Source organism: Falco biarmicus, chromosome 6 (genome assembly GCF_023638135.1).
Source record: "Falco biarmicus isolate bFalBia1 chromosome 6, bFalBia1.pri, whole genome shotgun sequence".
Lineage (NCBI taxonomy): Eukaryota > Metazoa > Chordata > Aves > Falconiformes > Falconidae > Falco > Falco biarmicus.
The window spans coordinates 64,367,962-64,390,133 of NC_079293.1; the positions used below are offsets into that span (position 1 = coordinate 64,367,962).

Genomic DNA, 22,172 nt, shown 5'->3' on the forward strand with positions numbered 1-22,172 from the left:
AAGTCATCTCCTGTACATTTCTCACTGAAAACATGCAGCATTATTTCTCTGTGCCTTGCACGTCAATCATGAACAGCTCTAACTACAACATCTATTATACTGCTTATCTTGGATTAGTGGCTTGAGTGCATGATGTTCTCATGCATCCCCCACTACCAGGAGGAAAAATGAGCCCAAAGGGAATGATAAAATCTATGTGCAGATGCCTGTTCACTCTTTAAATCCAAACTGGAATTTTATTAGGGCAGAACTCTTCCCAGAGAGGTAATATGAAGTGGTAATTGCAAATGCTGTTCTGCTTCATAATAAAGCCTTCTATTTCTGCATTAATTATAGAATGCTAAAGCAATGCCATGCATTGGCTTTATAATGCTTTTATCACCCTGGCACATAGAAAAATTTTACAAAGAACTTCATGACAACAAACAAGATACAATACTAACTAATACCATGTAAATATAGTAAACTAAATTCAAACTAACAAATCAGACATAGATGACAATACATGTAATGGTAACAGAAATTAGAAATACACACCTTGGGATTCATCTGCTCTATTACTTAAAAGTAAATGCAGTTGTCAAAAAATGCAAGACTGGGCCTCTATTGACTATGTAGTATCAAGAGTTTTAGATAAATGTAGGTAACTCCCCAGCTTACTCTAATGGCCTCTAGGACACTGGCAGTAGGCCAGATATTTTAGAATACCCACAGAAGATTCAGCAGAGCTGCAGTTAGTAGCAAATTGAAAAGATTCTGCCACTACACTTATTATTTAGGTCATCATGAGCTCTAATTTATTTTTTTTTAATCTGCTTCTTCCAGAATCTCTGTTAACATCCAGCCTGACTACACGCAACTCCTTCACTGGCTGCATTCGTAACTTCATGATTGATGAAAAACCAGTGAGTTTTAGTAAAGCAGCTTTGGTTAGCGGTGCTGTAAGCATCAATACCTGTCCAGCAGCCTGATAGTGCACTGCATCAACACTGTAAAGTTCCTTAGACCACAGAAAGAAAAACAGGACAAAAGAAACGATGTTCATTGAGAGAATAATGAAAATATCAAGGATCCATCTACAGAAAGCAGTATGTTTAAGGGTCACTTCTAATGTTTATATGCACACAAAAATCACTGAAGAATAAAGGGCTGTTGCTTTCTGCACTTCTCTTACTATACCACAAGAGTGAGCTTTACCATTTCTTATAGTGTATGTGTGGCCAGTCTGTTACATGAAAATGTGTGATTATAAAAGAAATGAAAATGATATTAAATATGTTACTTTCAAGATAGATCCTCACCTTAGGTCACCCTTTGTTTCACAGGAAAAGATCTGCTAATGCACATTAAAGAATAAAACTAGATAGTAGACTTACATCAAAAATAACTGTGTTCAAAGATTTTTTTTCTTTAATTTTCCATTCAACTCATTTATACATTCCCCAATCAAAATGGGGGACAGAGAGCATAATAATTGGGTAAGCTTACGGACAATTAAAACCTAAAATTTTTATTCCACTTCTAGACTTCATGGACATGTTCTAGCACAAAGTGAAGAGAGGATTTGTATCTTTTAAGACAGACACTTTATATAACTGATCATTTACCTAAGCTAGGTAATTTTAGACCAATACTTGCCTTACGTAAGAAGGGAGAGGTGAGACAAAATTCAAAATTTCAAGTTTTTTTCTTTTTAAATGCACTTCCATACAAACAGCACTAAATACACAATCCCATTGTGATCTCCTTTGCGCTAATATAACAGGAGTAAACACAAAGCACAGAAAGCAGAATCATAGTCACAGTTTCAGGCAAATCCCTTATCACACAAAATCATCACCTCCTTGTGAGAATGCTGCAGGACTTCAGTTTACTGCATTATTCCTCAAATTAGGAATATACTCCTGTGGAATATATGCTGGAAGATATGCTGCTGCAGAGGAACTGGGTGTGAAACGTGAAGATGCAAACAAAAGGCAAAGGGCTGCAAATCTGAACTATGTTAAAACCATAGAAGGCAGATGGAAGTTAATACTAGGCTTTAGCTCACAGCAGGCTTGAGCATCAGACACGAGTCACTTGCAAGAGTCTCTTTAGTGATAACCTACCAGGCATCAAAGCCATTTAGGTTTCTTCTTTAAATAATAAACTACTGTTAACAGAAAGATCCATGATTGCTGGGCAAATTATTGTTGGAACCAACTCAAAACATGACCAGCTGCAAAGCTGTAAAGTATGAAAAGCAAAACACCCTACAGATTAAAAATTAATAGGAGCTCATCTGGAAAACACACAAGTGACAACTGGATTCCAAAGTTCTTTAATCTATTGTCAGCTGGAGGAATCACCAGAATAAAATACAGGTGTAAGCACTAATCAGTAGCTTCCCTACTACCCTCCCAGTAGGAAAAAAGTTCTGACAGACTGAAGTGGTCTTGGCTTACTCTGGATAAAGAACTACAAGTTCTGGACACGCTGGCACAGGAACTCCGGCAGCTGGGACCCCATCACTGCCTCTCTACTTGTCTCTAGAGCCCAGTGTTGGGTGGTAAGTGGACAAGAGAAGACTGAGTGCCTCCTGCAGCCACTGCCTCTCCTTCCATGAGTCTTGTCAGCTCTGCTCATGCTTTCAGCCCCATGCCTGTTGTAACTGCCTTCTTCTAGGAACACCTCCCATTCTGTTCCCTGCAACTCTCAGGCAATATGCTTCCAGGACTGATTCCCTTCCCAGCCACGTAGGGAGGCCCCCTACTCCTGGGAATGCTATATATCCCCCTCTTTTTGTCACTCCATAGCCCACTGTTTATACTTCAGAAACAAGCAGTAAGACTACCTGCACTCTCTCTGAATCAAGCACATCTTGGGTCCCCAAATCCAGTTGCCTGCAAATGCCATCTTTGTCTCAGATACCAAAATGACTATGGCTGCTCAACTCTTTCCCGCTCCCAGCTACTGCCCAGACTCTGAACAGAAAACATTTAGGGCTTTTGGTTTCTGATTTTTATATTATTGGGGTTAAGGAGGAAAGTCCTCAGATCAGTAAGCTCAGTTCCTAGTGGGTACCAGAGGCCATGCATGGTGTCAGGGCTGTGCAGCTGGAAGCGGGGGTAAAAAAGTCAGTCTCTGTTCTTCCAGCAGCAGCAAGTTGTTAGATTGGCTCAATCAATCTCATGACACCACAGCCTGAGCTAAGCTTCCTCAGGCCCTAGTCTCTCGGACCCTATTGCTGGAGAGAAAAGAACAGCAGATTTCCTGCTTAGATAGGTTCCTTACAAGGATTACTGAAATTCCTTTCGAGGTTGTCTGCAGCTGCTAAGCAGAGATAGCCAGGAATAGCATATGTTTGTGCTCCCTAAGAGCATCACAGTTTAGTGAATGCTGGTATTAAGTGGAGCATTGTATGTTAACTGGTACACACATACTCAGAACATTTTTCCATCTTACACCTACTTAAAACTAAAGCGTATTTTCTCATACCCATATCCAAGCTCTATGAATAAACAGTATTTTTCTTAGCCATATTTGCTGCAATAAGATTTGGTCTTGTTCGGTGGATTTACATTTAAGAATGACTTTTCTGATTTATCAGTCCTTTGCATACTTCATATATGGAAAACTAAAATACATTAAAGTAGTATGTGAATAAAAAACCACATTAAAATTCATAAATTGCTACCATTCAATTTAATTCTCTTTACTACATCACCAGCTAATCAAACACAGCAGCATTTGTGGAGGACATCTTCCTCGGTTTTCCTTTCTAGCCCTTAGAGATGCAGGTTTTCCCTCTGCAGAGCAGGGTTTCCAAAGAAAAATACTACAGAACAGAGGGTACTTGCATAATGCAAATTTCCCTGCCCCCAACATCCACACAGACCTTGACATTACCATTCCATACGCACCAAATAAAGTCTGCATGTGATGCATTACATTACACACACCTCCACATTCATTTCAAAGCTCCTGTCGTTTAAGGGAAGGCAACTGCCTAAGAAGAAATCTTCCCAGAACTCAATTTGCCTTCTGTATCTATCTTTAAAATTATAGCTCCAAAGCACAAACCCCTTCATCTACAAAGATTTAGGGAAAACCTGCAAGTTCTGAGGTACATTGTCAGATTGTCCATTTGCATTTTCAATATGAATGTAACTACCTCAATTCTGCAGAAAGCCTACAAAAAAAAAAAAAAAAGAAAACAAAGCAAGCACTGACCCTACTGACCCTAAGGAGATAAAACTTTTCTTTGCCACTTTGAAGGTTTTAATAACTGTTGTTATAGCCAATATCTAAATCAGGACTACAACTACACTGTTATTGTACCATGGAATATTCTGAAATTTGACATTTTCATGGTTATATAAGGAAGAATCTAATTTCAAGTTGAACTTGCTTCAAAATAGAGTATTTAATTAGGATTTCCGGCCTCTCTATCTCTTATTTCTGAAGATCTTTAGAGATCTTCCATAGTTAAAGGTTCTTATCAACCTTTCCTTCTCCTCAAGGATCAAGAGTATGGACAACAGCCTGAAAAGGAAAAGGCAAGATGAAGGGTTACGGGTCTGACAGTAATTCCCCAAAAGACAACTATTCTAAGTAAAAAAACAACCAACCAAACAAAAAAACAAAATGCAACAAACCTTCATAAGTGAACTAAGCCCTGATATAAATCAAGGAATAACATTAGTTCAAATTCCAGTGTATTCTCCCTACAGCAGCATGTGGCCTAAATAATTAAATGACTGTCATTAAAAAGATGCTGAAAGCATAGCACATATATTTAACTTGTGATGTACATTTGGCTTTTGTTGTGGTTGGGATTTAGGGGTTATATTCACAGATTCACAGTGGTCCATGTCAACTCATTTTCTCTCAATAACATGGTAACTTATTCCTACAATTCAATTATTCAGTTTATGTTCCAAAGCTGTGGAACACAATCGCTGTACAGCTTCAACAACAAAAAGTTACTGAGAAAATAAAGGTAAGAAACACACATTAGCATAAGACTGTTGATTAAATTATTAACATAGACAAAAAGTCTCTAGAGGGACCTGGCTAGATTAATGCATTTATACTATGGTAGATGAAGTAAAGTAAAGCTTCATCTACAATGAAACGGAAAGTCAGTGTGTGGTTATTTATTTCACACAGTTAAGCTGCCTGTTTCATTAAACCTCTGAGCACATGCATCAAGCCAAACTGGTTATTATGCATCCACTTCCTGCCCTTGGATCCTCTTTGGAAGCTGAAAAATACTCCCACATGAATATGAATCTAAATTGCATCTCTGATTCACAGTGTCTCCAAGCTCGGTGAGAATAATCACTTTACATTTGCCATCACAGACCTCTTAACAGTGTATTTGAAGCCAAAGCACAGAGTTTCTTCTGGAATCTCATGTTCAGTGGAGCAAATCCCATTAAGCTGAATCTTGATAGGACATAGAACACAAAACCTACAGCTAACTGAAAGAACAAGCAGAAACTGTAGCTAACTACACAAGAAGCAAGCAAGCCAGGTACAGTAATATCAAGAGACCTCCACAGACTTCAAGCTTTAGAATGCTTATAAGCTATGTTGTACTGCTTTTAGCCTAAGTAAGGTGAAAAAGACATGTGAAGGGAAGACTTTGAGGACATGATGGTAGGCAAGAAGTACAGAACCAGTTTGCATCTGGTAGCTACAACAGACCACAGCCTACAGGTTCGGACAGGCAACCACAGAGAACAAAGTTAAGCTATAGGTTACATCTAGTCTGTCCAGAGAGAGATGAGAACTTACTACTTGCTTTCCTGATCAATATTCATGTAGTTTTACATTGGTGATTAGTTCATAAAACAAGTGTTTGAGCAGTATTACTCTAATCATGCTAAACTTTCCACCTGCCTGTAACACTGAAGCTACTGGTCCTCTGCAACTTCAAATGTGAAGCCTGAGTAAGCTTGGGCCATCATTACTTTTTCTTAAGAAGAATACAAATTTCCAGTAGATGGATTCTCCTCTTTGAATTAAGTTTTAAAAAACTAGTCTTGAAACATATTTCTTATATATAATGCATTATTATATTGTATTGTACAATATTGTATTTGCTGCAAAACATAATCTTTCCGGGAAAGTTTTTTAAAGTAGTCATTTGGTATAACTTTATTTTCCTGGGGACTTATAATTGCTCTCTACAGGATCCCAAGTCATGTCCAGGAGTCCACACCATGGTTTCTCCTGAGAAAAAAGTATTCATATAAACTGAACATCAGAATTCTATTCAAATTTCATTTAGCTAATTTTGATTGCACACCAGCACTAGAAATATTTTTGGAAAAAGCATATTTTGTTGGGTAGTTTTAGCCATAGAACCTAATGAACTGGGTTGCACGGAAGTACTTTTATCCTCCCACAGGAAGCAGAAATGCCATCAGTGTCACAAGAAAGTTTTCTGCAGACAACAGCTTTGCATATCACACATGCTTTATTGGTTTAGTGATGGACTTGGCAGTGCTGGGTTAACAGTTGTCCTCAATGATCTTAAAGGTCTTTTCCAACCTAAATGGTTCTGTGATCCCATGATTTTGCAGAGTAGCTATCCTGCGGACCAGTCTTACCATGCTGAGACAACAGCATCGCTACCATTTCTCATCTCTCATTTTTAGTCCCAAAGTTGCTATGTTCAACACATAGGCAAAAGCACCTCTTATAATTGCACTGTTAATTGGACAATTACATGAAACCAAGCTTAAAGAAAAACGTAATTTTCAAGCCTGATGGGAGGGCTCATCATTACAGCATTTCAACATGGCCGTTTTTTCATCTAATTTTTAATTTATATTTTCCTATCATTCAGGGCATTTCCCACCATCACTCTGAATAATGTATTCGGGGAAAATAAAACATAGCTTACCACACATTTTTAGCCATAAATGGTAACGGACAGTACTACACCGAAACGTTTCTATTCTCCCATAGAAAGACTTAATGTCAGGTCTTCGCCATGCCTCCCGTAGTTGGGCTTTAGCAGAGGCCCTGCAGCCCCCGGCAGGTGCACGCACCCTCAGGCGACACTGGATTTCTGAGCACCTCACCACGGTCACCGTTCCCGCGCTGCCGAACGGGCACGGGCACTTTACTACTCCCTCGGCTCCTCTCAGCGCACATTTACTCTCCCACCAAGCCCCGAATCTTACAGGCGCAATCGCAGCCATCAGGACCGACACCCGAACGCTGCTCTCTGGGACTGGCGGTCGCCTCAGGCGAGCCCACACGCGAGGGACTGCCTCACACATACACCCCCGCCTTCTAATGGAACGTTCCACTCGCGACGAGTAGGCGGCGAGCGCCCGCAGCTAAGCCGACGGATGGGACGTTCCACCGCAGGAGAAAGGTGGGGGCGAGGAGGCCGCGCCGTTGGAAGAACCCTCCCGCCGCAACGCCCCCCTCCGCCGCGACGGGTGACAGAGCGCGGCTTCCGGGCGCCGCGTTCGAAAGAGGAGGCGGCAGCCGCCGCGCCATGGCCCAGTCGGTGGTGGTGCAGGGTAAGGGGCCGCGGCGCCCAGAGTCCCCCCCCGCCTCCCCCTCTCCGCGCCTGACCCGTGTCTCTCCCCTTTGTAGTGGGCCAGTGCGGGAACCAGGTGGGCTGCCGCTTCTGGGACCTGGCGCTGCGGGAGCACGCCGCCGTCAACAAGGTAACGGCGCCGCCCGCCCCTCACCCGGCCGGTGCGGGCCGCTGGGGGCGGCCGCGGTGGGCCTCGCAGCCTTCCGGGTTCCTTGCAGTGATTGCAAAGCGCTGCATTTATTTGATTAAACTAAATCCACTTCCTCGTGGACAAAACTATCCCCAGGTTTTTATGCTGCTTTAACTCTTCCGTCTCTGATTCACGTCAGCTTTCTCTAGCCCAGGGGCCCTCAAACTACGGCCCGCGGGCCGGATACGGCCCCCAGGGTCCTCAATCCGGCCCCCGGTATTTACAGACCCCCCCGCCGGGGGTTGGGGGGACACCAAGCAGCCGCAGATGACTGCCTGCCACTGCATCCGCGCCAGCCCCCTGGTTAAAAAGCTTGGCGACCCCTGGGCTGGCCTTTCCACCTTGAAAAGCCCCGGGTGTCTCCCTATGGGCAGGTGTTACCAGGTTTAAGGCCGTTAGTGAAAAATAGAGGGTTGCTCAGGGCAGGTTCCTTGCAGCTGGTGGTAAAGCAGAAGAGCAGCCCGCTGAAGCCCACCTTTTTAGTGCATGTCCTGCAAGGACTTTCTGTCCAGTTGTGCTGACTACCCTGAACAAAAACGCACTCTTCTTGCCGTGACTGTAAAAATGCTATTTCCTAGTGAATGCTGTATGTTAACATATAATGATGAGCAGTCCTCAGCACCTTCTGTTGAAGCAGCTGTAAGAAGGCAATGGATGAAGTTCATATGTGTATGGAGAGTCTCTTGGGTTTAGTTTTGCAGAGAACAGTGACTTTCAAATTCTCTTTCATCAGGTCTTTAGGAGTATGGTAAGCAGTCTGTAAAGTAATAATGTTTAAGTATTTAAACTTGCCAGGTCTCTTTAGCTTTATGGTGGGGGAAGGGGTGTGTGTGTAAGTAATTTCCATGCCACCCCTCAGCAGGGAGTTTAGGAATCACTGATACAATGTGATGTGCTTTCCTTTCCACAGAACTTCATAGACATTGGTATCATGGGCATGGAGCCCATGATGAACTGGGTGTTGTATCAGTGATAAGCTGAGTCAGCAAAACAGCAGCTATTCAATTTAATAATTTCATTGGGATCTTCAATAAAATCCTAAATCTTTGGAAATTAAGGAAGAGTACTTGTTTAATCTTGTGCTGAAAAATTAATCTCCTAGTTACATCCTCCTATCAGTTTTTAATATTAAGCCAGTGCTTCAATGAAATGTTCTTTTTACAGCTGACTAGAGCTAGCTGGATTCAACATAGACATTCATTCTGTTTTGGGTGGGGAGGTTTGACAGGTAACCTTCAGAGGTCCCTTCCAATTTAAATTATTCTGTGAAAGAGCACTGAGAATTTCTGATGTTACACATCATCTTATGCCGTGTTGTTTCCTTTTAGAAAGGAATTTATGATGAAGCATTAAGCAGTTTTTTTAGGAACATAGATACAAGGTAAGTCTTCTTATCAAGCAGCTCATGAGTTTAATGTAGTATTAATTCTAATATCTTAACCTAAGTTACAGGGTTGGTTTTTTGGGGTTTTTTTTAGTGTTGTTGTTTCAGGTCATATTTAGTTTGTGGTAGAGAAAGATTTTGCTTTTTTGTTTTTGCAAAACACTATCTTTACCTTTCCATTTTAACTATACTTAGTTCAGTAGTTACAGGTGTTGGAAGTGTTTAGATTTGTTTTCCTTTCCTTCTGTCCCAAAAATAGACAGTCAGGATCTGATAGCTTTTGCTGTTATGAACAATGACCTGACTGCAAGCCCTCTGAATACCAATTTAGCAGCATTTCTTAAAGACTTGTAAGAGGAATTGCGTATAAGGTAGTGCGGAAAGGTCATGTCAGTTTTTAAATCCCTTTTATCTGACTGGTTTGTCACACAAAGAGTGGTGGCTGTGATTTTTCTGTTTTGAAGTTAACCAATTCATACTTTTAAAAGCATTTGGTCATCTCTTATCTACCCAATTACAAAAATCCTTCCAGTTTGCAAGAATGAAACAGTTGTGCACTTGGATATTGCTGTTGCATTTTAATTAATTAAAAAAACATTTAACTGGCCTCTGTTTCCTTTCATCATATGGCAAGGCTGCAGTACAGCATGCGATTTTAAATAAAGTGACATTGAAATACTGTTTTGTCTTAAACTTTACCTCTTTGAAAGAACATGTAATGTGTGGGAGTTTATCATTGCTATTCCTCGTGGCATTTCCTAGAATATCTGTCTTTTTTTTTTTTTTTACCTAAGAAAATTTGGTTGTGAACAGTGTCTATGTTTCTGTATATGCCAGATGAAACCCTCAAATTTGTAATTGACAGGTTGGCTGCAATAGAAACGTCTGTTTTCTCTCTGTAAAGAGGAAGGACCTCTACAGTACCGAGTGAGATAAGTTTTGAGGAAGCTTCCCCTACCTGTGAAACAGAAGAATGATTATTCAAATCTTGTCTTTTCCAGGAGTTGTTAATTTTTCTGTTGAAACAGTTCACACTTTTAACTGTAGCCTTGAACCATAGTTTACTTAGGGATGAGTTGTTTCAAACTCTGTTACTTGGGCTGTGAGGTTTTGTCCTTTCGTTATTATTATGGGCTTTGTTTTAGTTTTATCAGAAAAAAATAGTTCACACCCCAGGTTGTTGCAAACATAAACCCCTATGTCATAAAAATAACAAACTTCAGTCTTCTATGCTATGCCGTATCACTGTTCAAACTAATTAATCTGGATGGGTTATTCTGTCAGAAATAGCTATGAACAACATCCTGGCAGAACCACACAGATTTTTCTTCTCTTATGGTAATGATTAAGCTATGTAATATTGAAAATATGCATATGTATGGTGTTATGTGCAGACATGCATGCCTTAAGCCTAGAGGATTCTAGGAAACGTGAGGATTTTTTTCAGCAATTGAGTCAAAGTGATTGGAAGTATGGGCTGGCATGAAAGACCACAAAGACAATAGTAAGAGAAAAAAGTGTTGGTTTTGGGAGTTTCTTCCTCTTTGAGTTTTTTAGACCTTGAAGAGAAATGGAACTTCTATAGCTGGATTTACTTACTGGTGCTGTAGTGGAGTCATATAGGGAGTTGTGTAGGCTAGGGGAATCGCATGATTACTGGAGATTGCTCTGAGCTGCTCAGCTAATGAGAGGTGTCTGGAGAGCTGCTTTGAGTGAGGGGGTGGAGGATCCTGGAGGAATCCAGTGCAGCCCTGTACTCACTTCCCCTTGTGTTCCTGATGGGATTAAGCGTGATCAGAATCTTTGGTGCTGTAGTGAATTTCAGCTGATGTTTTTTGGAATACTGTTGTGGCTGAATGTAGAATAGTCTGAGATACTTTAAATTTAGGCTTGACCAGCCCCCAAATTAGGTAAACTGAGAGGAAAATTAGATCTGTTTTCCAATATCCTTGCCTTTTTCCCCATGTTGAATATAGTTTGGCCAGGTCGGAGTATCTCATCCTTTGATTGCAGAAGCACCAGCATTCATTGTGGAAAAAATGTGATTGTACACAGTGCATAGTCCCCTAGCTTGATCAGTACAACCAGTTCCGGAAAAAAAAAAGAAAATTAAAGCTATTAACATAGCCCAGCTTGATTTCTGAGCTGGTAAATCTTAATAGCAAAGTAAGTCAAGCACAGTGCTATGCTAGTGCAGTTACACAGCTTTCATACCTTGAGCAGCAGCACAGTACTGTACTACCCCTGCTGGAAAGGTAGTGGTGCTACTTGGTGCGCTGTGTTCCGTTATATGATGCAGATACACATACCATGTGCTAGATAAAAAATTGTTTCAAGTTTTGGCAGTGCTTGTAGAATTACCACAGAGCAGAGGCTGTATCTGAGAGTAAACTTCCATTGCTTATCTTTTCAGCTTTCTGAAGTACCGCTTAGGTACTGATCTGCGTGATCTGTTTGAGATCGTGTCCTGTAACTGAATTACTTTTAGGGAATTACAAAGTCTTTCTTAGCAGCAGATTCACTGTGTTTCTGTTTGTTTATATTGTAACAGGCCTCTGAACATGAAGGATTAAGGAAGGAATATTATTCTAATATATATTGCCTTATTTTCAGTTATGATTCTGAGCTTGGATTATTTTTTTTTCCCCAGAAGTGGTGGTGATGGTCCTGATATTTACAAAGGAAAAATCTGCTCTTTAAAAGCACGAGTAAGGCAATCTATAAAGGTCACTCGTTTTACACTGCGTATTTATGTCCAACTGTATGGGAATTTTCATAAGGTCCTTATAATTGCATATGTTTTTAATACTACTTTGAATATTATGATTTCTAATAGTAACTTCTATGGTTCAATGGAGTAATGCAGTTTGCCAGTCTTGTTGGGTAATTCAAATTATAACTTTAATAAAATGATTGCAGATATTACCAACTAAGTTTTTGTTTATATCTTCTAAAGACTGGGTTTCGTTGATTTTATATTTATTAAAATTTATAATTTAAAATTATTCTTTATCCCTAAGTATTGGGGCAAAATACTATAAAATTTTAACAAAATTGCGTTGTCTGAAATGCTGTCCTGTTGACTTCTAGCAAATCAGACAAGGTGAATCTAGTTGGTCTCCTAGTTATTTAAAACTTTTTTTTTCTCTGGACCACAGTAAAATCAACACCGCTTTTATATTGTAAATAATTTTATATTTCTTTGTGGTGATTACTTCGAAGGGTAGTTTGCTTACTGACTGAATATTTATTCTTTCCTGTCTCAAAGGCACTGTTGATTGACATGGAGGAGGGTGTGGTAAATGAAATTCTGCAGGGACCATTGAGGGATGTGTTTGATAGCAAGCAGCTTATCACAGATGTTTCTGGTTCAGGAAACAACTGGTGAGAACCTCTTCAGAAACCATTTCATAGCAACTAATTAGATGGCATTTAAAAAGGGAAATGGTAACAGTAGCTTTCTTGTTCATTCTGCACCTGGGGAGCTGCAGCATATTACCAGTAAACTTTAGAGTCACTGTTGCTTGGAGAAGGGCTTTGAAAAGCCTTTTACAGAAGGATAATTCTGCTGATGTATCATTTTGTTTGTTTTCTTCTTCCTATTATTATTTGGTGGGTTTAGTTTTGGGGTTTTTTTGTGTTCAGCTGCTTCCATTGCTCAGTTGAAGCTATAATCTAGTTTGCAACTGTACAACTAGTGTGGAGATGAGATATATGAACAAATGCAGTTCTGATTTCTAAGCACCGCAGAGTCAGGCTTTGTGCATATAAACTACATTACCAAAAAAAGAAATTCAGAGAAAGATCGATTAACGTCACAAGTTCCAAATTTTCACTGAGACCTTAATGCGACTCTAATAATGCTCAGTGCACTACAGACTGGAAAGCAAATCATCAGCAAATGTACCAAAAGCGTGCAATGTGGGGAATAAAGTATCCTGTAACTTCACCATCAAGCAGGCATGTATGTAGAAAATGAGCTCTTCGGGGTTTGGGTTTTTTTATTACTGGTAGCAACTGACTCATGTATCCAAAGGAAGGTCAGTACATGTATTACATAGGCAGTTCGTTATTGTTAAGGAGTGTATAACTTTCATTTCATAATTACAATTTGATTATCCAATGTGGAAGTTTATTTCCTTATCAGTACAAAATAACAGTGCACATGCCAAAGCTGTGAACTTAATGTTCAGCCTCAAAATTAACATCCTCAAAATTAAAACTATGTCCTGACTCCCATGTTCACATGATGTAGTCACAGCTTAGCAACTCTCACAAATTAGGTGTTGCATGCAGCTCTGGACTCTGAGCTTTAAAATGTTAAATAGGGGGTCTAAAAAAAAATAATGAAAGATTGATTGTTGGATTTCTTTTAAAAGTACTTTTCATGTCCTCAGGGCTGTAGGTCATAAGGTATATGGCTGTCAATACCGGGATGACATTGTGGAAAAGCTAAGGAAAAACGCAGAACATTGTGACTGTCTACAGTGTTTTTTTATAATTCATTCTATGGGAGGTGGTAAGTAATTTTTTCATGGTTAGTATGATTGCAGCAGCCACGTGTGGGAAAAAAGAAAAACCAACACAACCCTGGATCTTGAAAAGATCAGTGTAATAATCTATATTATTCAGAAAAAATAATTTTACACAGTCCAATGAAGTGGACCTGTAATTACTTATTATTTTGTTAGAGCACTGAGGAGCCCTAATCATAAGTGCTACCCAGAACAAAAATGCAGCTATGCAGCTAAAATTTTAAATATGAGGCAATGGGTGGATCAAGACAGGTACCAAAGACAAGAAAACACTGAGGTATTATCAGAAGAAGGGACAGTGACCTCAGAATACTGACATTGTTGTTGTAATCAGGTTGTTTTTAACCATGGGGAAAGTTTTCTGAAAGGCTTTGAAGAAGACCTAATGTTTCTTAACTTCAGAAAAACTTTTTCTGTTTTCCTTCCACAAAATTCTCTTGAATCCAGTCTAGCTACTTTGTTAATAAGTCAGAAAGGAGAATCCCTTGCAGTGACAATTCTGTCATTTTTGTATTGCTACTAAGCCTTCCTTCCCCAGAAATGTGGGGGGAGTATGTATTATAACTGGTTGTGATGTGGAAAAAAGACACAGAAAATAGTTCTAAATATGAAGCAAGAGTTTTACCAAGGGCCTTTTTTGTGGCCATTTGCATAATTTGAGAGACCCTGCAGAACTGTTTCTGTTATTGCAGAAAATTGCTGTCTTGTTCATAGATGAAATTTGCTGCTGAGAATGTTAGGTTCCAACACGGAAAAAACACAGTTCAGCTCTCTGATTTGAGCTCAGTGCTATGTGCTTAGTGCTAATGAGGGAAAAAAGCATGTGTGCTGGAGGAAAGGGGTTGCTCTGTTTTGACTGTTGAATGAGAAAACTTCATAAAGAAACCTCAAAAGGAAAGTAAATAATTGTTAGGGGCAGTTCAGTGTTTTTAAACAAATATTTCAAAACCCATATTAAAGATTTTAAAATCAGAAATAAGAATACTAGGTCAGAAAAATGTTGGTTACATAATAGGGCTTTTTGGTTTGCTGAAATTTGAGATTTACTTCATCCTGTTTGGCATACTATGGGAAATATTTTTATCACTTAAATTATTTTCCTGTCTGGGAAAAACCTTCCTGCCTGAATTTACATCTGAGTGGCCTCCACAGTCAGCCAAATGCTTCAGAAAATATTTATTAATATGCGTAATTGAAAAGTTGTATGTTTCCAACATATGAGGCTTAAGGCTCAAGATAACATGAGGGACCTTTTATCTTCTCATTCTGTCTTCATTCATAATTAGGGACAGGATCTGGCCTTGGAACTTTTGTACTAAATTTGCTTGAGGATGAATTCCCAGAAGTATATAGATTTGTTACTTCAGTTTATCCCTCTGGCGAAGATGATGTTATTACTTCTCCATATAACAGTGTTCTGGCTATGAAGGAGCTTAATGAACATGCAGACTGTGTGCTACCAATAGAGAATGAAGTAAGAAATAATACTTTCTTTCTGTCAACTTCTTTTTTATCAGATTGCACATAGGAAATGTTTTTTCTTTCTGTGTATTGATTTGAGTGCCAAGTCTTTAAAAGCATAATTTCAGTTCTTAAAGTAGTAATTGAACTCCTAAGTCACTTAAGACTGTTGAAATTAATATAGGTATCGCTAAAAAGGTGTTCTGCACCTTCAAAGTAGTCTGGAGTGATTTATTTTTTTTCATGTGCATTTCAAGGTAAACAGTTTAAAGTTCCTGTTTACTGAGGCTGAGTGTCTTACACTCTCAGCAATCAATTTGTGCATAGTATGAGTACAGTCCTGCAAGGGAAATGACTAACTACGCTAAATTCCAGCAGACTTGACTTCACCAATTAGCGATATGAGCATCGTAGGCGTACCTGACCATGCAGACTACTAGATTCATTTGAATCTAACTTTGATGGCTCTCTTGCTGTTTACATATGGAAAAAGCAAGAGGAAGCGAAATATATTTGGAGAACGTTTTTGTTTCACAGGGATCATGAAAATTTAAAATTAATTTTAGAAAATGAGCATTTTTAAAAGTTGAATAAAAATCAAAACAACTAAGTCGAGCTGTGTACATGTTTGTGATGCAAGGAACAGACTTTTAGAAACACTTAAGTCAGTCCGAACTGGTCAAATGTTGGACTTACATGTATATCAAAGGTATAATCTTTGAACTGGTAGTGCCATGTCTTGGCCTTTTCTTTAAGATCAATCGAAATAAAAAATTGAGGTACTGAATTCGAAAGCTCTGTGTTCAAGACTTTTATGCTTTTTTTTTTTTTCCTCCTTTCATAGTCTCTGTTTGATATAGTTAATAAAATTCATCAGATGATCAATTCTGGGAAGCTAGGGTCAACTGTGAAGCAGAACAGCTTGGTAACATCAAGTGCAGGCAGTGCAAAATCTGTACAAGAGAAGCCATTTGATGCAATGAATAATATCATAGCCAACTTGCTGCTGAACCTGACAAGGTAAAGTTAACAGTTTATTCCTCTGTAGAAGTAGTATTGCTGGAGGCAATATGTTCTGCAAATATGCAGGCCTGCATCAATTCAAAGAATATGAATTGTTTACCATTTGATACAAGTCTCCTTGTTTTAAGAATTAGTTACTAAATGTTAAAGTATTTGGAAGTATTCAGATTGCATTGGTGTTGCTCTAGCCATGAAATAGTCTTGGACATGAAGTAAGAAAGGGTTATAGGCAGGAGGATATTGTCTTCCGTTAATGATTAGTGGAGCCTGGGGAGAATTGTCTTTCTAGGCCAGCTGTATTATTTTATAAGTATGGTCAGATCATTATTGCTCCTAAGCTGTCTATTACTGCAAGAAATTCCTGGTGAAATACACTTCTGGAGTATTGGCCTGCTTTTCTTTTAAGCAGCTTGTCAGGTATGCCAAGGCACATGTGTTCTATTATAGCCTATTTATTAAAACTGGTATTCAGCAGCTATGCCCACATACTGAAAAACAGTGCGAAAGACAGCAATTGGGAAACAAGGTCTTGTTCTTGGTGATTTATTGTTCTATAATGAGAAGTATAAGTAAATAAGATATATAGCACAGTTGGTGCCAAATATGGAAGTTTAGTAATTATACATGAACAGTTTTTGAACACTGTGGTGTTTTACTGCTTTATTGTACAGAACCATTGAAAAATAGTTTTAATGAATGTTTACATTATAGAAGTAATTTTATAAGTTTATAACAGTTCGTAACAGTTTGTTAATTTTTCAGCTCTGCTAGGTTTGAAGGTTCCCTTAACATGGATCTTAATGAAATCAGCATGAATTTAGTTCCATTTCCTCGACTTCATTACTTGGTTTCGAGCTTGACTCCTCTGTATACATTGGCAGATGTTAATGTACCTTCTAGAAGGTAAGAGAAAAAAAAACATTGTGGAAGCTTTAAATTTGAACTTAATTTCTGATTCTTCATAGCTTTCACTAAAAAAAAATATCCATTCTCTAGCAAACCTAAGGGTAGAAGTTCTAAAAGTCTTAAGTCTGCCACGTTTTTCTGCCACATCATCCTGCTAATTTCAGGAACATCCTTTATCCTTTTTCTCTGTAATAGCTGAGCTAGTAAACTTGAAATCTATTTTTGTTATCTCTGCTGGGAAATGTTTCTGTTGGAAAAATGTGTTATGTAGATATAACCCGCACCACAAGTTTTTGAGTAACAGTTTGCACCTGACTCATAAAAAACTCTAAAGACAAACTAGGAATTAAACCAACCTCCTTGTTAGTTTAATTAGTACTCCTTGGGAAGTAACGGCATCTTCAGTCTGGAGATGCAGTGTGCCTATTCAACAGCTTATTGTAACAATAAGCTGATACTTGTCAAATTTTGTGAGATTATTATTTATCTCACTGACGTGGCAGAAAAATAACCAGTTAAAATAAATTTTACTGGGTTTAGTAAATTAAGTTCCATCAGCAAAAGGTCCAGATAGTGATAGAGGCAGCTATGGGTAAGTGATAGATGTATGAAAAGTGGCAAAGAACCACTGCTTTTCTGTGATAGCAAGTTGTGACAGTCAGTTGGATCTCTTGAAACTATACCCTGAGGAGACAATACGGTGCTGGAGGGCAGGTAGCAGACTATGGGGAGAGTCAATCATGTTTCAGAATGAAGTGGAACCAACAATATTTTTTGTCTCCTTTGGTTTTTTAATAGGCAGATTGTGGTAAGGGTGATTTTTTTTCTAAAACAAAAAAATAGAGTTGATAGATGCAGAGAGTTTGAAACATGTGGAAAGAATAGCTTGGATGTTATGGGTCCATAGAAACCTCCTCAAGACGCTATCTTTGATATCCCACGGGACAGTGGAACTTGCTTAAGGAGGTGAAGAAAGAAAGAACATGATCTGCAGTGTCATCTTTTAAAGCAGTCGTACTTGATAAAATTAGAATAAGTAGACAAATATGTATAGTCTGTCTTTTCCTAAATCATTTATCAAAACTAATAAAGTTCCATGATACATTGATCCTTTTAAATAATGAAGCATAACAGGCAGATAATCAGTTCTGTAAGGGTCAGCCGCACTTAAATATTCCTTATCAAGTCCTTCATAAGCAGTGAGATTGTCCACTCAAAAATTGTCATATAACCAGAATCTCAAGTAGTTAAAACCTTTTACGTAAGTTTACTAGTTTTTAACCATTGACCTAAAATGGCCATTACGAAGGTCTCTTAGTCTGTCCACTTCTCTGACTCTAGACTCAACAATGGCTTGTAACAGGAGGGAGAAGAGAGGGGGAAAAATGGATCAGGTGTGTTTTTTAAAAACTTCTAATGCCAAGATATGTACATGTAAAGGTTTTAATCTTTTTCATGTCATTCATGGTCCCAGGTAAAATGTACCTTTACCTCCAGAATTTTATTAACTTTTAAACAGTAAAGATGAGCAGTCTGAAGAACTTTTGTTAGCTTGCTTTAGTAAGAGTAGATCACTCTTTCCTTTTCACCTAGGTTGGATCAGATGTTTTCAGATGCTTTTAGCAGAGATCATCAGCTAATTCAAGCAGATCCAAAGCATAGCCTCTACCTTGCCTGTGCACTTCTTGTTCGAGGAAATGTGCAGGTTTCAGACCTTCGCAGAAATATTGAAAGGTTTGTAAACCACACAAAGTAGTCATGTGATTTGTTATTGAAACTGTTGTCAGTTGTCCAGGGCACTCTCACTTTTAGTTTCAAGAATTTCAATACCAAATCAGTTTACTCAGAAATACTTTTCCTAATTTCAGAGAAGAAAATGTAATTAATTTACATAATGAGTTAGTCACAGCATTCTTGGATTTCCAAATAAAGAGAGTTGGCTATATGTCTCTGTGCTGCTCCTGTCATTCTCAAAAATGCAAAAGAAAGTAAAGCCTGATCTTCCAGAGGTCTCCTGCCAGTAAAGGATGTTGGACAAATAAGTTCTGTAGTAGAAGTTTGGTTTTACTGAACAGAAGGCCCCTCACTTCCATGGTTACTTTCATGTAGATAGGGAATCATTCCTATTTTAACAACTCTGTATTGTTAGCGCCCTGTTTCTACCTTGTACACTATTGACCTACATAGTTATAACAGGAAAGGCAGGCAAGCTTTGCATACAGAATGCAGTTTACAGCTAGACAGGGATGTGTAGGGAAAATCTGAGTCTGTAAAGCATTTTACTTATTTCTAAACTACAGGTAGATTGATTGTCCCACACACAGCATTAATCTGCCCCTCTCTTAAACCTCAGAGCGCTCGCATTCCCTTTATAGAAATAGATGCTTGTAACTTGACTTTTCAAACACTGATTCCGATTCATTAACTGAACAAAATTGGTGTTTGCAATTCAAATTTAAAATAGTGATTTAGTCTGAAGTCTAAAATGGCTTGGTTCTGAAAGCCTAAATGTTAACCTTCTCAGACTGTTAGCAAAGAAAACTTAAGCTTTGTGTTCTTTACATTCCTTAGGTAAGCAAATATTTGTATCACAGGTTGAAGCCTTCCCTGCATTTTGTGTCCTGGAATCAAGAGGGCTGGAAAACCGGTTTGTGTTCAGTACCTCCTGTGGGCCATTCCCATTCCCTCCTGGCTTTAGCAAACAATACTTGTGTAAAACCAACTTTCATTGAACTCAAAGACAGATTTATGAAGCTCTACAAGAAAAAGGTACAACTCTGATCATTGTAACATCTGTAGCCACTTATCATTAGCGTCTTGCATTATAGGGAAGCAAATCTTGGTATAACGAACAGACTGTTTAAAATCAACATCCCAAGATTATTTGTGTTACCAATCAAGGAATCATTCCAACAGCCACCACTTTAAAAGCATAAACCCCTTTACGTACCTATCAAGTACATAAACCCGTCTGTACCTACTAAGCAATATACTACTTTATTCAGCAATGAGGCAGTATCTAACAGATACTGGTTTGTGGTGGGTTGACTTTGGCTGGCTGCCTGGTGCCCACCAATCTGTTCTCTCACTTCCCTTTCTCAGCAGGACAGGGGGAGAAAGTATGATGAAAAGCTCATGGGTCAAGATAAGAACAGGAAGATCACTCACCACTTACTGTCATGGGCAAAACAGACCCGGGGAGTATTAACTTACTTTATTGCCAATTAATAGCAGAGTAGGATAGCAAGAAATAAAACCAAAACTGACAATACCTTCACCCCACCTCACACCCTGCCTCCCAGGCTTGATTTTGCTCCTGCTCCTTCTTCGCTGATCTTGGTGTCTGCAGAGCTGTTTCTCTCAACTGTTGTGCAGCATTTCTTACAACTCCTTAAATATGTTGTCACAGATGCACTACGTGCATCTTTGGCCAACAGCAGGTCCATATTGGAGCCAGCTCAAACTGGCTCTGTCTGATACGGGGGTAGCTCTTGGTATCTTCTCATAAAAACCACCCCTGCAGCCCTCTGCTCCCCCCTGCTACTAAAACCTTGCCACATAGACCCAGTACACAGTTTGGTCCGGTGTACCCCAGAAGACAGAATATGAAAAGATGCATGTGTAAGAAATCGGTAATATTGACTGTGATTCTACAGGGATTTGTCATAAAGTTACCAAGTATTTAAACAAGGGATGTCATGATATAAGTCTTTAAATCTACTTTCTAAGGTGCTTGCACTCCCCTTTTCAGTGCAGACTAAATGTACTTACTGAGCCAAAGGAATTAGGTGCCAAGAAAAAGGATAACACTGAAATTTTTTTATTGCCATAGGCTCACCTTCATCATTACCTGCATGTAGATGGGATGGAGCAAAGCTGTTTTTCTGAAGCCATGTCGTCTTTGTCTGACCTAATAGAAGAATACAATGAACTGGATGCCACAAAAGGTGGGCCTAGAACAGATCCATCAAGACTGAAGATAGCTGTTTGAAGAAGGAAGAACTATTTTTTTTATTTTTTATTTCCCCCAAGCATCCAATGACTTTAGCTAACCAGAATGAATTGCAGCTATTGTAATTCCAAAGTGAGACTGGGACAACATCTCTGAGAGGTGTCATGTTAAATGACAGGCCCAGCCTGTAAGAAAGATTTGAAGACACCTAATTATGGTGGGTATCAGTAAGAGCAATCTTCCTAACTGTAGAATACATTGACATACCATATGCTGTAAACAGAAGAAAAAGAGGTTGTAGCAGCCAAAAATGTAGCTCTTCTCTCAGACTTCCAGCTTACAGTAAAGGCAGACTTTTCTTCCAAGAAGGATCATCATTGCTAGATTTGTTTTTAACAAGCAGTTATGAAAAGAAAAGCCTACATAGTCTTTTTCAAAGATGAAAGCAAGTCTAATGAAACTAATTTCTTAAACTTTGCAGGTTAGTAGTAATTTCAAAATGCTTTAAGCAATGTTCATAGTTTTAATATTTTTGCTTCCATGTTGTACTTAGCTATATTAGAGTTTTCTGAGCTGGTATGAAAATAGGCAGTATCAGAAAATTCAGCAAAATAAATTGTTTCAAGTATTAGAGTATTAACTAACATATTAATGATTCATATTTATGAATGCTGACTTGCACAAGATAATAAGATAACACAATATACCTCTGAGCCAAACACACACTTATAATGAAGTTATAATGACTGTTCAGAGAAAAAAAGTTTACATGCTTACAAGAATGCAAGTTAAATAAATGTTTTAATATTATAATTACCAGGGTAAGTATATTTTTATATTACAGTAAGAACTTTTACAAAATAGAATACAGCTGTTTCCAGTATCTTGCCAGCCCTGGCTGTCTTCAAACTGCAAGACTATTGAACTGTTAAAATCAGAATGAATCAATACAATGATTTCTTAAAGCTTGAAGTCCTTCTAGCAGGGTTGGGGTGGGTATATAAGTAAGCACAGTTTTCAATGTTGAAGTCCAGAAGCATTCAATAAAACATTGTGATAACATTTGTTGAGAGCAGGTGGTTTTTTGGTGGTTGGTTGTTGGGGTTTTTTTTAAGAAAACATTCTAAAAATACTAATTTCCTTGAAATTTTGCATCTGTTATCTGCAGGTGCCCA

The 22,172-nt window shown here is 38.7% G+C and overlaps 2 protein-coding genes across 6 annotated transcripts in view; both read left to right on the forward strand.

The window, feature by feature from the left end:
- LAMA4 (laminin subunit alpha 4) overlaps nt 1-1,364 on the forward strand; it is a 104,806-nt gene extending 103,442 nt beyond the window's left edge. The window contains exon 38 of the mRNA XM_056343062.1: nt 826-1,364. Within this exon, the coding sequence (XP_056199037.1) occupies nt 826-971 (146 nt within the window). The 3' untranslated portion in view covers nt 972-1,364. The remainder of the gene's footprint in view (nt 1-825) is intronic.
- A 5,970-nt stretch (nt 1,365-7,334) lies between these two features.
- On the forward strand, nt 7,335-22,059 carry TUBE1 (tubulin epsilon 1). Of its 5 annotated transcripts, none has more exons than XM_056343065.1 (12): nt 7,384-7,526; nt 7,603-7,676; nt 9,065-9,117; nt 11,771-11,828; nt 12,389-12,504; nt 13,518-13,639; nt 14,942-15,129; nt 15,961-16,136; nt 16,902-17,042; nt 18,639-18,779; nt 19,640-19,814; nt 20,878-22,059. In XM_056343065.1, exons 1-12 carry the CDS (start codon nt 7,502-7,504, stop codon nt 21,034-21,036), a joined length of 1,428 nt encoding a protein of 475 aa, XP_056199040.1. In that variant the 5' UTR covers nt 7,384-7,501; the 3' UTR covers nt 21,037-22,059. The 5 variants fall into 5 exon arrangements, with proteins under 5 accessions (XP_056199038.1, XP_056199040.1, XP_056199043.1 ...); XM_056343068.1 differs by lacking the exon at nt 7,384-7,526 and adding an exon at nt 10,515-10,624 and having other exon boundaries at nt 7,602-7,676; XM_056343066.1 differs by lacking the exon at nt 7,384-7,526 and adding an exon at nt 8,315-8,484 and having other exon boundaries at nt 7,607-7,676.
- Nucleotides 22,060-22,172: the final 113 nt, after the last annotated feature.